This window comes from Pelodiscus sinensis, chromosome 2 (assembly GCF_052426305.1).
Source record: "Pelodiscus sinensis isolate ZL-2025 chromosome 2, ASM5242630v1, whole genome shotgun sequence".
Classification (NCBI taxonomy): domain Eukaryota; kingdom Metazoa; phylum Chordata; order Testudines; family Trionychidae; genus Pelodiscus; species Pelodiscus sinensis.
Window position 1 is genome coordinate 147,874,661 of NC_143053.1, and position 13,916 is coordinate 147,888,576.

General features: G+C 43.2%; 1 protein-coding gene across 3 annotated transcripts in view; it reads left to right on the forward strand.

The window, feature by feature from the left end:
- Positions 1–13,916, forward strand: part of CEP72 (centrosomal protein 72) — a 59,707-nt gene that overhangs the window by 27,202 nt on the left and 18,589 nt on the right. For 2 of the 3 annotated variants that reach the window (XR_001369353.4, XM_006113046.5), the window contains exons 9-11: positions 3,725–4,020; positions 7,462–7,600; positions 9,692–9,894. Coding sequence is in view for 2 of the 3 variants with exons in the window: in XM_006113046.5 (XP_006113108.3) it covers positions 3,725–4,020; positions 7,462–7,600; positions 9,692–9,894 (638 nt within the window). In the remaining variant the exon portion in view is untranslated. Of the gene's footprint in view, positions 1–3,724; positions 4,021–7,461; positions 7,601–9,691; positions 9,895–10,802; positions 11,005–13,916 lie in introns of all 3 variants that reach the window. The other variant, XM_075921558.2, reaches the window with a different exon arrangement.

Genomic DNA, 13,916 nt, shown 5'->3' on the forward strand with positions numbered 1-13,916 from the left:
CCCAGATGGAGTGACAGCCCCAAATCTAGATTGCTCCTTCACAGACCGTCTAGCCTACTTCCACAGTGTATGGAGCAGCATCAGAGTGGAGTGGTGGGTCCTTGTCACGATGGCGGTAGAGTAGTCTATCCCATTTCTTACCTTCCTGCTTTCCCACTGTCATTTTGGACCCCTCTCACAAGCACCTTCTTTGACAGGAGGTAGCTTTGCTCTTGCTGTTGGGAGCAGTGGAAGAGGTTCCACTGGAGTTTCGGGGGAAGGGCTTTTACTTCCAGTATTTTTTAATCCCAATTTTTTAGTCCAAAGGCGGTTTTCACCCCCATCCTGGATCTCAAAGAGCTCAACGCCTTCATCAAAAAGACGAGATTCAGGATGGTTACGTTGGTTTCTGTTATTCCCCTCCCTCAGTTTAGAGGACTGGAATGCTGCCCTCGACTTAAAGGATGCCTATTTCCTTATTTCCATCTGTCATCACAGGCAGTTCCTCCACTTCACAGTTAGAGGGGATGATTTGTGGTCCCCCCTTTTGGCCTTTCCACTGCCCCCAGGGTATTCATGAAGTGCATGGCAATGGTGGCCACCTTTTTAAGGCGGAGGGGGTACAAGTGTTCCCCTACCTTGACGACTGGCTCAACAGGGGCCATTCGCTGCACTTGGTACTGCAGATTATAGAGCCGGTACCATGCACGTTCGCTTGTCTGGGACTCACAAAGAATGAGGAAAAGTCCATCCTCATTCCAACCCAAACTATAGAGTTTGTAGGGGCGAAGCTCAATGTCACAATGGGAATGGCATCTCTCCCGAGCCTCAGATTTGCAGCCATACGGGACATTATTCTCGCCTTTTCAGCGTCTCCCTTAACGACAGTGAGGAACTGCATAAGGCACATGGCGGCATGCACTTATGTGGCACAGCGTGCCAGGTTATGCCTGTGCCCCATGCAGGCATGGTTGGCACGGGTGTACAACCTGGCCTGCTCACCCATAGACACAGTTGTCTTGATACCAGCAGAGATCCTGTTTTCCCTGGGCTGGTGGCTGCAGGAGGACTTGGTGTGCGAAGGAGTTCCCTTCACCCAGCGGTCCCTCTTGGCGCAGCTGTTGATAGATGCGTTGGACACAGGTTGAGAAGCTCACCTTGCGGACCTCAGGGCACAAGGTATGTAGTCGTGGGCAGGGCAGTCGCTGCATATAAATGTCAGGGAATTGAGTGTGGTTCGTCTGGCTTGCCAGATGTTCCTGCCTCACCTGAGGGGCAAGTGCATCTTAGTTCTGATAGACAGTTTGGCAGCGATGTTCTATATCAACTGACAGGGTGGCGCTCATACCTCTCTCCTATGTCAGGAGATTCTAGCCTGGTCTATGGGAACTCTTTATAGCACAGGGAGTCCACCTATAGGCCTCTTACCTTCCAGGAACCCGCAGTGTTCTAGCGGATCGACTCAGAGCTCACAAATGGTCTCTCAGGGTACGTCTAGACTACATGCCTCTGGCGACAGAGGCATGTAGATTAGACTACCCAGCATAGGAAAATGAAGCAGTGATTTAAATAATCGCCGCTTCATTTAAATTTAAATGGCTGCCGCACTGAGCCGATCAGCTGTTTGTTGGCTCAGCGCAATAGTCTGGACGCTCCGTGGTCGACATCAAAGGCATTTGTCAACCTCCCAGGTATGCCTCATCCCAGGATAAGGCATGTAGTCTAGACGTACCCTCAGGGAGGATGTGGCCTAAGAGCTCTTTGGCAACTGGGGAACGCCCAACTGGATCTGTTCACCTTGGACAGCAACAAGTGCCACTAGTTCTGTTCATATCTGAACCACTGCCCCGGGTCGGAGGGAGACACCCTACTCGTGCAGTGGCCCCATCCCATTCTTTACACATTTTCCGCCCTTCACTCTCATACATGAGGTTCTTCTCAGGGTGTGGAGTATGGGGCATTGGTAATCTTGGTGCCCTGGCCTGGCCACGCCACCACTGGTACACCACCCTGCTATATCTTTCAGTAGAGGACCTGATTGTGCTACCACTGATCCTAGACCTCATAACACAGGATCTGGACACAAGGTCACCTATATCACCAGAACCTCCAGTCCCTATACCTCATGGCCTGGAAGATCTGTGGTTAAGGGGAGAGGAATATTTGTGTTGGGATTTGGTTCGCAGGGTGCTCATGGGAAGTAGGAAGCCTTCCACTATGGCTACCTATGTGGCCAAGTGGAAGCGCTTTGAGTCATGGGATGCCCAGAAAGGGGTGGATCTGCTTCAGATGTCAGTTCCCCTCGTTTTAGACTACTTGCTGGATCTTAGGCAGCAAGGGCTAGTCACCTCATCGGTGAGGGTGCACCTTGTAGCTCTCTATGTTCCACCTGGGAGAACGAGGTGGAACAGTTTTTACGAACCCTATAGTAAAGCTTTTCCTGAAGGGGATGGAGAGATTATACCCTCACATTAAACAACCCATACCTCAGTGGGATCTTAACCTGGTACTCACGCGTCCTATGTGTCCCCCATTTGAGCCCATAGCTACATGTTCTGTGTATCTCCTCTTTTGGAAGAAGCATTCTTGGTGGCCATTATTTCAGCCAGACTGGTTTCGTAGGGCCCTCACTTCAGTGCACCCTTATACAGTATTCTTTAAGGACAAGGTGTAGCTATGACCACATCTGGCTTTTTTGCCAAAGGTGGTGTCACCGTTCCACATGTTCCAGGATATCATCTTACCGGTTTTCTATCCCAAGTTGCACGTGACCTGCAAAGAACAGGTGTTACACTCTCTAAATGTAAGGAGAGAGCCCTTCTGCTTTATTTAGACAGAATGAAAGCATTTTGTAAGTCCACACAGCTCTTCATTTCAGTAGCAGACAGGATGAAGGGGGCCTCCTTGTTTTGGCACAGTGCTTGTCCTCAATGATCACTGCATGCATAGAACATGCTATGAGCTAGTGGTAAAATCAGCCCCTGCCATCACCTCCCATTCCTCTGGGGATCCAAGCATTGTCCACGGCTTTCCTGGCACAGGTGCCCATTCTGGATATTTGCAGGGCAATTAGCTGGATATCCATCCATACATTTACCAGCAATTATGCAGTGGCACATCAGGCCAGGGAGGATGCAGCCCTTGGTAGGGCAGTGTTGCAGACCATATCCTCATAGGTTCCAACCCCTCCTCCATAGGTATAGCTTGGGAGTTACCTACATGAAATGGACATAAACAAGCAGTCAAAGAAGGAAAATGGTTATTCACCTTGTAACTGTTGTTCTTCAAGATGTGTTGCTTATGTCCATTCCAAATCCCACCCGTCTCCTCTTCATTGAACTTCTCCGGCAAGAGGGAACTGAAGGGGTGGAGGGCCAGCAGGCGTATATATGCACCGATATAGTAGTGCCACTCAAAGGGGGCTCCCCTGCTGGCCCACCAGGTACTGCTAAGGGTACAAAGCTTCCAGAACTTGTGCACCAGTGTGCGCACCTACATGGAATGGACATAAGCAACACATCTCGGAGAACAACAGTTACAAGGCAAGTAACCATTTTTTTTCAAAACTGGAAAAAAAAGTTACATTTTTCTTGACCTATAATCTCTTTACTAGTGTTCAGAGAAAAGTAGCTCAGTCCTTGTTTAAATTTAATATTCATGTTTTGTTAATTTTGACTTTTGATTCTAATTTTAAAAAGTACAAGATCATACTGTTTAATTGACTCTATTTTTTTTTCTTTTGGAGACTCTCAAGAAATTTCTTCTCCAAGCATCTCTCCAAAGATACATATGCAGACTCAGAAGATTTTTAATACATTAGCAGCATCTAGGTCACTTCTTAATAAAACATCAGATAATGAAGGAAACCAACCAGTTCAAAAACAAACTTACCCTGCAGCTTTGCAGAAAAACAATGGACAACTTGATGTTAGCGTATCTCAACAAGAAATGCAAGAGCGTGGCAGACACTATCCTTCTTCCATTCTGGGATCTGGACCTGGAGAGCAAAGACCAAATAGCATAACGACAGATGTGGGAGAGGTAAAATGTTAGCATAGAAGAGTTAGTAATTTCTTTAAAGTGTTTAGTAATTGTCAGTGTTCATTATTTACTAGCTTAAATTATTAAACAAAAGATAAAACAAATTATTAATATTCCCCCCAACCAATACCAATTTGCCTTCTGTGCACTGTCTTTATCCTGCCATGAAGGAGTGCCCATAACATCCACATTGTGAAATAGTACTTCAGCTTGCTCATTATCTGATGTGATCCTGTAGAATTAGAGGTATTAGACAGCATGTAATTGAATAGTTGTGTAATTAAATAGTCTATCAGAGGCAGCAGCGAAGGGTGGCAGACAGTAGCTGGTCCACAAGGGAAGCCAGTTTAAAAACTGGCTTCCCACACAGACCGGCTCCTGCCTGCCGCCCTGCACTGCTGCCTCTGATACACAGACTGCTCCGTGGCTGCTTCATGCAGCCTCCTATGCCTCTCTCCCGTCCCCCTGCCTCGATAGAGACAGCAGCTCTGGGTGGAGGGCTGGGGAGTCAGGTGGCACTGTGGAGCTGATGCTGGGGGGAACCGGCTTTTAAGAGGCAGCAAGGTGGGGGGCAGGTGAATCCGTGGAGCTGGCAAACGTGGGGAGCCTGCTTAAAAGCCAGGTCCTTGCATATATTGGCTCCTGTTTGCCTCCTCCTCCCCCCACGCAGTATCAGAGGCAGCAGTGAAGGGGTAGGGGTGGAATGGCAGATCCAGTGCTTTTAAGCCAGCTCCTCATGGGCACCAACTCCTGTCCTCCCCTTGCTGCCTCTGATGCATGTACTTGACAAGATTAACCGATAAGCCCAGATTTATTAGTTAATCAGGTAGTCATCTACATGCAGACATCCCTATGTAGAATGCCGCCACCGAGGAACATGGTTTAGTAGTGTCTATTACTAATCCCCTTGATGCAGTAAAAACTGGGGATTGTAAATATAACATATTGACAGTATATGGCAAGGTCCTGTGTGTTTTGTTGTGCCCTGGACCTAAACTTTGCAGCAAGGCCTTCTCACTTCTGTGGCATAGCAGCACAAAATTCTTTGTTGTCCTGGAAGTTTTGCAGCAGCTTCAAGTTAGTTAAATAGACAGAAAAATTGTTAGATCATTCTCTCCAGCTCCCTAAAAATGCAGGATTGTTTTGTTCCTTACAGTAAATAGAAATTGTGATTAAAGTTGTGAGAGTTGACAGTATTTTTAAGAGAAAATAAAATTAAATCAAATACCCCGTGCTTATTCACGTAAGAACGTAGATGGTCTCAGTTTGGCTTTGTGGCTCATATCTCAGGGAGCTGTATTCTCATCTTTGGCTCCTACTATTGTTTGGCTGGAGAAAGTTTCCTATTGTGGCAGTTGTGACTTATAAGCGAAAAAGATACTTCAAAAAAATTACATTGCAAAAGACAGTATTCTTCTGTGATTTATTTTTATACATCTGTCAGCAATTTTTTCCCCTCTCCCTGATGTTAAGGTTGTCTTAGACTTTTCTGTGTATGTTTTAGTAAAAGCTACTATCTCCTTCACTTGTCCTAGAGCAGACTGAGGGAACTGGACACTGGACCTTTGGCTAATGTGAGAGGGACTTAGTGAAGATACATATCCATCTGACACAAAGTTCTGCTGAAATTTACACTCTCAGGCATACACACCTCTCAAAAATCCATTTTCAAAACACCTACAACTTAACTTTCCCATGCTCAGACCAAGCAGTATTTTATCGGTATGGTGTTTAAAATTTCATTTGTTTTTGCTATAACCCTATTAAAAAACATTTAACAAGAGTAGTTGTCTGGGAGATAATATTTTTCTCACTGTGTCTTTATAGTAGATGCTTATATATACATACACATACTACATAAGAAAAACACATTAAAAACATTAAGCTTGTAAATTCAAGTACTCTAAAGTTAGAAAATGTTAGAATCAAGGTTGCCTGGCCCCTTTCATTTGTATGTTTTAAATCATTCAGTCTTTAGTGATGTGATCAAATACTGTTAGCCCCAATCCCTTGCCTTGTTAAATGCATAGAATGGTGCTTGCTCTGGTGATGAATCAGTAGGGTTGCCAGGTGTCCGGTATTGAACTGGACAGTCTGGTATTTTTGCCTCCTGTCCGGTAAAAAAAAATTCAGGAAATATTTTCTGAATTTTTTTTTTTTTCCTGGACAGGATGCAGAAATCCGAGGTGCTTACCGGGTTCCACAGGGGAGCTGTCCAGCCCGGCACAGAAAGGCAAGATGGCGGGCGGCCGCCGGCAGCCTGTTAGGGCCAAAAAGCCTCAAAAGCAAAGCATTTCTTAAAGGGGCCATACTGGGTTTTTTTTGGTTCGGTATTTTTTCAGAAACCATCTGGCAACCCTATGAATCAGTATTGTGTAATGAAGGAGGTTGTTGTCTGTAGCACCCCTGCGTCATTTGTTGCTGGAGTTGGAAGGAGTGTAGTGAATGAGAGAGGGGATTGCAAGAAGAGATAGAGGATTGCAGGAAGGTTGACGTTGAATTCCGCTCTTAGTATTGTATTCTGTCCCTGCCTGTGCCACAGAGATCCTGGGTAGTGTTTGGGAAATGATGTGGATGGTGCATTGCAGTTTTGGTCAGCACTAGGAACTGTGAGAGACTTAAGGCTACTTAGGGAAGATGTAATCTTAGGAGATAATGGCAGCTGAAGTCTTGGAAGACTCTACTGAGCATGTACATGTTTTTCCCCCTTCCCAAAGCTTATTGACCAGATTTGGGCTTGTCTGCCCCCTTGTGTAAACAACATATTCCTAACACATAGGCTACATCCCTGTCAAATTTTGCATCACCATTGCAAAGCATGGGGATGCCAGAACTGTCATCAGGCATTATTATCATGGGCAAAATGTATTTTTTTTTCTAGCTGGGTTTTTGGAAACTGCCTATTTTGGCTGCAATTCCCTCCCCTTCCCCCCACCCCCACCCCCCACAAAAAAATCAGGCAAAACCACACAATGTATAAAATGTCAATGGAAATGGTTTGAATATGACCGAGTTATAAGCAACTGAAAACAAGATCTTATAGTAGGAAGTGTCAGGCTAGGAAGTACTATCAGCCCCACATGTAATGATATTTTACCCTTCGATAGTTCAAAAATAGTTGACAAAAGAGTGGTCAGAATTTTTCCTAGACAGTTCAGTTCATCTTTTAGGCAGAAACCAAGCATAGGCATTTTCAGACCAAAAGTTTTTAGTAATACAAATATAAGAGAACTGGGAACTGTGAAGGAAACTACATCTTTAAAATTACCTGGTACTAAAATTACCTGGGACTACTCATTTTGGGCCCAAACTACCTGATTTAGTCAGTTTAAAATTCCCTTCTTTGTTGCAAGTTACATTTCTGCACTTAAAAGACTATGGACTACATTACAAACATTTGCAGTTCTAGTGAATGAAATATTTTTAAATCTTTTTATTCAGGTGTTTGAAACACATCAAGTAGCAACTCAAACAGCTAAGAAACATATATATGAAACCACACCTATGGAACAACTTCTGGATTTAGTGGACAAATACTGGAATGGTTATAAATCACTTCACTGCAATGAGAAATTTCTTTGTAAGTAAGAAAAAGATACTGTAACAGGTATTAATAAACTGTGTGTGTGTGTGTGTGTGTATAAAAATTGAGCCTTTAGCATTTGTGTTACTCGTAAGGGATAGCATGGTCTTTAGGGCTCAACCCTCAAAATAAATATAAAATGTGTGTGTGATAATTTATTGGTGCTTGCTTGGATACATAGTTAGGAACTTCCTGTATTAACAGATGAGAGTTTGCAATATAATTCAAATATTGACTAGTGCATTTTAAATGATAGATTTTAGCCTTTGTGTATGGCATGGTTATCTGTAATCAGATTTGCAGTACCTACTCCAATAAAAATAATAAAAATCTATTCCACACATTAAGGACACAAGATAGACATAAGTAATTCCACATCAGTGCATAAGGTGGCTTTTATTTTACTAATCATTGGACGTGAAAACCAGCAGTGAATGTAAATACGGTGTTAGAATGGTGGTCTCAGGCCAAGCAGAAGTAAGATGAAGCACTAATATTGGACCGATTAGTTTTGATTTTAATTTAGGGCTACTTTGCAACCCAGGAGCACACTTGTAAAATGGCACGAGGTGCCAATGTGCTCTTCTGCATTAGCTACTCACATAATGGGGAGCAGCACAAAAAGGAAGTGGTTCTGAAGAGCCTACTATGTCCCCTGCTTTATGCAAATAGGTGAGAGGGAGAAGAACAGGGTAAAGGCTTATGTTCCCTTCCCCCTTTGGCTTCCTCACCCTGCCACATGTCAGGGAATATATGCTGAGTGTGATATGAACCTGGCTCAGTTCACTCCCTCCTTGCGTGAATTACACGTTCCTTACTGGGCTGTTGTGCTTGTCCCTTGTTCTGAGGACAAAACTGAGCCTTTAGCATTTGTGTTACTCATACGGGATACATGGTTGTTAGGGCTCAAGCCTCCCAACTCCTTTGTAGAATTTAGGTTTGCAAAGATTGGGCTGCAAGTCTAAAGTCCAGATATTTGCGAGCTGCAAATTCTCTCTTAAAATTATATGTACAATTTTGAACCAGGTAAGTAACTTTTAGGAACTGTGAGAGATTTCAAGCGTGCTCAGTGAAGATGAAATTTTTAGAAATTATGGCAACTGAATTCTAGGAAGTCTCTACTGAACATAGATTTCCCCTCAGAAATATAAGTCTGGGAGTGTAGTTGGGTTACCTGCAGTGTAACCAAGGCTGATAAGCACCAAGGTGTGGCTGTTTGGCTCCAGCACATACACAGACATAACTAGGAGTGGCCTGCATGCTGGACGCTACAGCAGCAAAGCATTTCAGAGGGCTGGTGTGACACAGCTACTCATTAGTCTGGATTGTAGCTTGATAGCTCACAATATAGTAAATTGAAGGGAATAGGTGCTGCAGGCTATTCTGTTTGTGAGCTCTGTGTCTATTGAATGCCATGAGGAATAGAGCTGCTATCTGTGCTTCTTACAGTTTTTTTGGGACCTTCAATTAATTGTTATGGCAGTAGCCTGCCCTCAAGACTGGCATGACTATCATTTTCTCCTAAGTGCAGCCCATGCATACTTGAATGAGACGCTGCTGCTGGTTGTCAATAGGTGTAACTGAAAAATTGGCCATTAAACATGTCATTTGCATTTGCTGGATTTTTAATACTCATACCCTTCCTCTGCCCTCATTATGTTTGGTCCCCTTTTATACTAACGCTCCAGTCATTGGAAGTGTAGAGGTTTGACCACGTTGCTAATTGTATCAATTTTTCTACACGGGTACTAAGAAAATATTCACAGCTAACAGTTTAGAGAGTTGACATTTGGGTGAATTTTTACTTCACAAATTCTTGCATGATTTATGACATAAGTTTTGATGTTACCTTTCCATTGCAGAAATGTAGCAGTAGGATGTGTTTTTAGGTTTACAGGATAGCAATTTTCTTCAGTCCAGTTCTACTTACTGAGCCAAGTTCTGTAGTAAATTTCTGTAGAATAACTTCAGATTAATTTAATTGAAGTCAGTAGAAATCATTGATTAGATTTTTGGACCATTATTGCTAACTACAGTCATTGTTTTATACCCTGGTCTAATCTGCTCTGTTCTGTTTTTAATTCATAGCTCAGGCAGGACCTGTTTTGTCTGAAATGCAGAAATCTGCACCTGCAGATCAACAAAAAGATTCTGCTACAACATGTCAGGAGGTGAATAATCTGCTGTTAGAGAAAAAGACTTTACAAAGTCATTTGTCTGAACAAGATCATCAATACAACATAAAGATTAACAGTCTGGAGTCAGAACTGAGCAATTCTCAGAAAGACATGGTGAGCATGGCACTTATTTTCTTTTAGTTTTTCTGTTAGGATGAAATTGAATGCACTTGTGGTAAAATTTAAGTGCTTAATCACACGTGAATTTCTAATCCAAATTGTAAAGATCTTGTTAGTATGGATAGCTAATATACTAGCTTTCAATTTGTGGAGGTCAGGGTTCAGATCTGATGATTATCATTGAAACCTGTGAAAAGTCCACTTTACTCTCTCCCAAAGCTTTCTGAACTTTACAGAGACCTGGTTTGGCAGTCGTCACCTAGGAGCTCAAATCTTGCTCTGGACTAGCAACTCCTTAATCAGCACACTGCTACAAACATCTTTCTTTATGTTTTTTTTCCTGTGAGCACTGCCAAGAATTTGCTAAGTTTTCTTTCTAAAGAAAAAAAAAGGCAATTTCTGGTGCAGACCAAGGTACTGCCATTGTCTTTTTCAATTAGTCATTTCCGTTTGATACCAATGAAGTGGAGGCCACTGATCTCTCTTTCTAGCCCCATTTGTCACCTTCTGCCTTTTTAACCTTGCCAGGCATATCACACTATCAACAAAATACCTTTTCCTGTCTCAGAAATCCTGACAAGTTTCTTCTAGACTTGCTAATAATAAGATTCCAAGAAAAGCCATTCTTTTCTTACTTCATTCTAACACTTAAACTAGATTTGCAAATCTCACAACAGAGAGACTGCCCTTGTGTGGCTTTGCCCTCCTCGCCTCTTGTCTCATTCCCCCTATCTTCTCATCAAACTTGTCCTATTGAGGGACATTTTGCTATTCTATTATAATTATTTGCTTCTGGGAAATGTGGGTTTATCCAGTACCATCCTCCAATTTGATTTGAGATTCTTCTATTGCTCGTTTTTTTTATTGAAGAAGAAATCTACTGTCAATTCTTTCCATTACAGAGAGCCCCTCTTCATCTGGGACATCTCATTGATCGCTTCAACCCAGGATATCACAGCTATAAAGTGGGCACCCAGCACCTGGTTTGCATGCAAAAAGTTGACACACAGCTGCACGATTGCCTTAGGTCACACTTTATGAAAACATGGGCACTATTGACAGGTTTTTCAGTTGGAGTAAACAAAGAATAAAACAACAAAATAGGTAAAACAGAAAAGTCTTGAACAATTCTGAACTGGATCCAGTGTAGGTATAGACATGTCTGATAAGAATGGATATCTAAGCCATTCTGTGGTAGACCTTGTGGGTATGTCTACCCTGAAATTTAGACACCTGCAGTTGACTAGGGCTTGCAGGGTGTAGGTTGAGGCAGTTTAACTGCAGTGTAGATTTCCATGTTATCTCTAAGACACTCACACTCTAGCTTGAATCTGGAATTAGAACAACCCCTTACCCAATCCCCAAGAGCCCAAGTTGGCAGCCAGGGGCCAGCAGTAGTTTTTAATTGCACTGAAAGCATACGATCAGACAGTTCCCACTTTAGTGGTGCCTCTTTGTGCACTACTCACCCTGTCATGAGGGTCTCTGCCAGACGGTTGCTACCTCTCAAAAAAGGGTCATCTGAGAGTCTTCAGCTGGACTCGGCCCTTTTATTCAAGGAATGTCTTCAAACACAACCATTCTTTTTGGTCAATTTCCCTGGATTCAGTCATCCCATCTGGTGGGAGATTTGTCTAGCCATCATGAGGTCTGGTCTCCAAGGTGCTTGCATCCCCTTTCAGCTTGGAAAATGGAGTTGAGAGTGCACTTATAAAATCTGCAGAAGGCCCCAAGATGGGAGGTTTTTGGATACTTCAGTAAACTGGAGAATTGCTCTGAAAACAAAGGTGAAATTCAATAAAAACAAGTACAAAATGCTACACTTAATATAGAAAAAAATAAATCAAATTCACAGCTACAAAATCTGAATACTGCCTAGGGAGTACTATTGTAGAAGAGGACCTGGGTGGTTGTTGTGGATCTCAAATATGAACTGCTTCAGAAAATGCTAATATTATTTTGCTAATATTATGAACAGTAATCTTGTAAGTAAAATGCTGGAGAGAGTAGTCCCATTCTACTTGGCCCTAGTGAGGGTACATCTACACTTGCTCCCTAGTTCGAACTAGGGATGCAAATGTAGGCAACCGAAATTGCTAATGAAGTGGGGATTTAAATATCCCGCGCTTCAATAGCATAATCTCGCCTGCACGCTGTTCTGCTCACCAGCTGATTCGAACCAGGAAGTGCGCTCCAGGATGTGTTAGTTTGAGTCAAACCCCTTGGTTCGAACTAATGTTACTCCTCATTTTTTTTTATTTGAACTAACGTATCCCAGAGCGCACTTCCTGGTTTGAATCAGCGGGCGAGCGGAATAGCGTGTGGGCAAGATTATACTAATGAAGCGCGGGATATTTAAATCCTTGCTTCATTAGCAATTTTGGTCGGCTACATTTGCATCCCTATTTTGAACTAGAGCACAAGTGTAGACGTACCCTGAGAGTCCAGCTGTGTCCAGTTTGGGGCACCATACTTGAAGAAAGATGTGGACAAATTGGAGAGAGAGTCCAGAGGAGGTTGGTTTAGTCTTGAGAAAAGAAGACTGAGAAGAAAGCTGGTAAGTCTAGAGGCAAGTTGAGGTGTTACAAGAGTGGACATTAATCAGTTGCTCTCAATGCCCACTGAAGGAGGATAAGTAATAATGGACTTTATATGCAGCAAGGGAGATTTAGTTTAGATATTAAGGGAGGGGGGGAAGCCATTTCTAAATTATAAAGAGAGTTAAAAACTGGGATAGGCTTCCAAGGAAAGTTTTGGAAGTCTTGTCATTGGAGGTTTTTAAGACTAGGTTATTCAAACATGTCAGTGATGTTATAGTTATACTTAGTCCTGTGGCTGGACTAGATAACTTGTCAAGGTTCTTTCCAGTCCTGCGTTTGTGTGGTTCTGCGTCTCAGACTCTTGGCTGTAATTAGGCTTCTCCCATCAAAGGAGAAGCAGAGCTCTGCTCCCTAATTCCGCTCCACCCCCGACACCATCGGTAGTTGTAGTTGGATGGGGCTTTGGGTCCGCAGTCCCTCAATCTGCTTACCAGCATGGGGCCTGCGTGCCACATCACATCAGACAAGGATTATTCTGTCACGTTTTCACTTGGAACTATAATTAGTCAAGCATACTACTTTCGTTCCCTATTTGTGAGTCTTTCCTTTCTGGGATATGGGATCCCTTGTACCTTTATCCTCAGTGCCCGAAAACAACATGAAAGGACAGACCATTTCTCTGCTATGGAGTTTGTTATGGTCAAGAAGCTACCTTGTGCATGAATAGCACTATGTGGATTTTGGGTTTTAAATCCTTGTTCCTCAGTAGCTTGAGCTGTTGCTGAGCAATCCAAAACAACCCCCCCCCCCCAAGGAATCCAGGAAGAGAGATTCTGCTTGCCTGTGAGACTGCCATTTCAAGTCAGTAATGAGTTACTTTGTGAAATAAAAGCGGCGAGGAGTCCTGTGGCACCTTATAGACTAACCAAAGTGTTGCCGCATAAGCTTTCGTGGGCAAAGACCCACTTCGTCAGATGTATTTGTGAAATAAATTCACATCACAGCCCTATAAGCCATGGACCCATGAAGAAAGTAGTTACCATTGTGACTAGGATGTAAGCAAATGCTTATTGGATAGTCGACTCGACTACTCGCTTCATCCCCTCCCCCACCCTTGCTGCCTCTATCAGGGAGAGGCAGCAAGGAGGGGAGCAATATCGGGTGCTGGGGGGAGCCAGCTTAAAAGCAGGGCTCTTGTACATTTCAAAAGCAGAAACGCTGTGGGGAGCCTTGGGCAAGCTGGGGACTCAAACAGCCCTTCTAGGGCTCTTGTACATTTCAAAGGCAGAGCGCCCTTATTGACTAAGTGAATAGTTGATGCAAATTACATTGACTATTTGATTAAAATGATTAATCTAAATTTAACATCCTTGATTATGACTATGTGAAATTTCACCCTATGGAAAAATCCTCCTTGCTATGGATAATCAGCAGCTCACAGTTACCATAGAAACAGTTAATCTGGGTCCCTGTTGA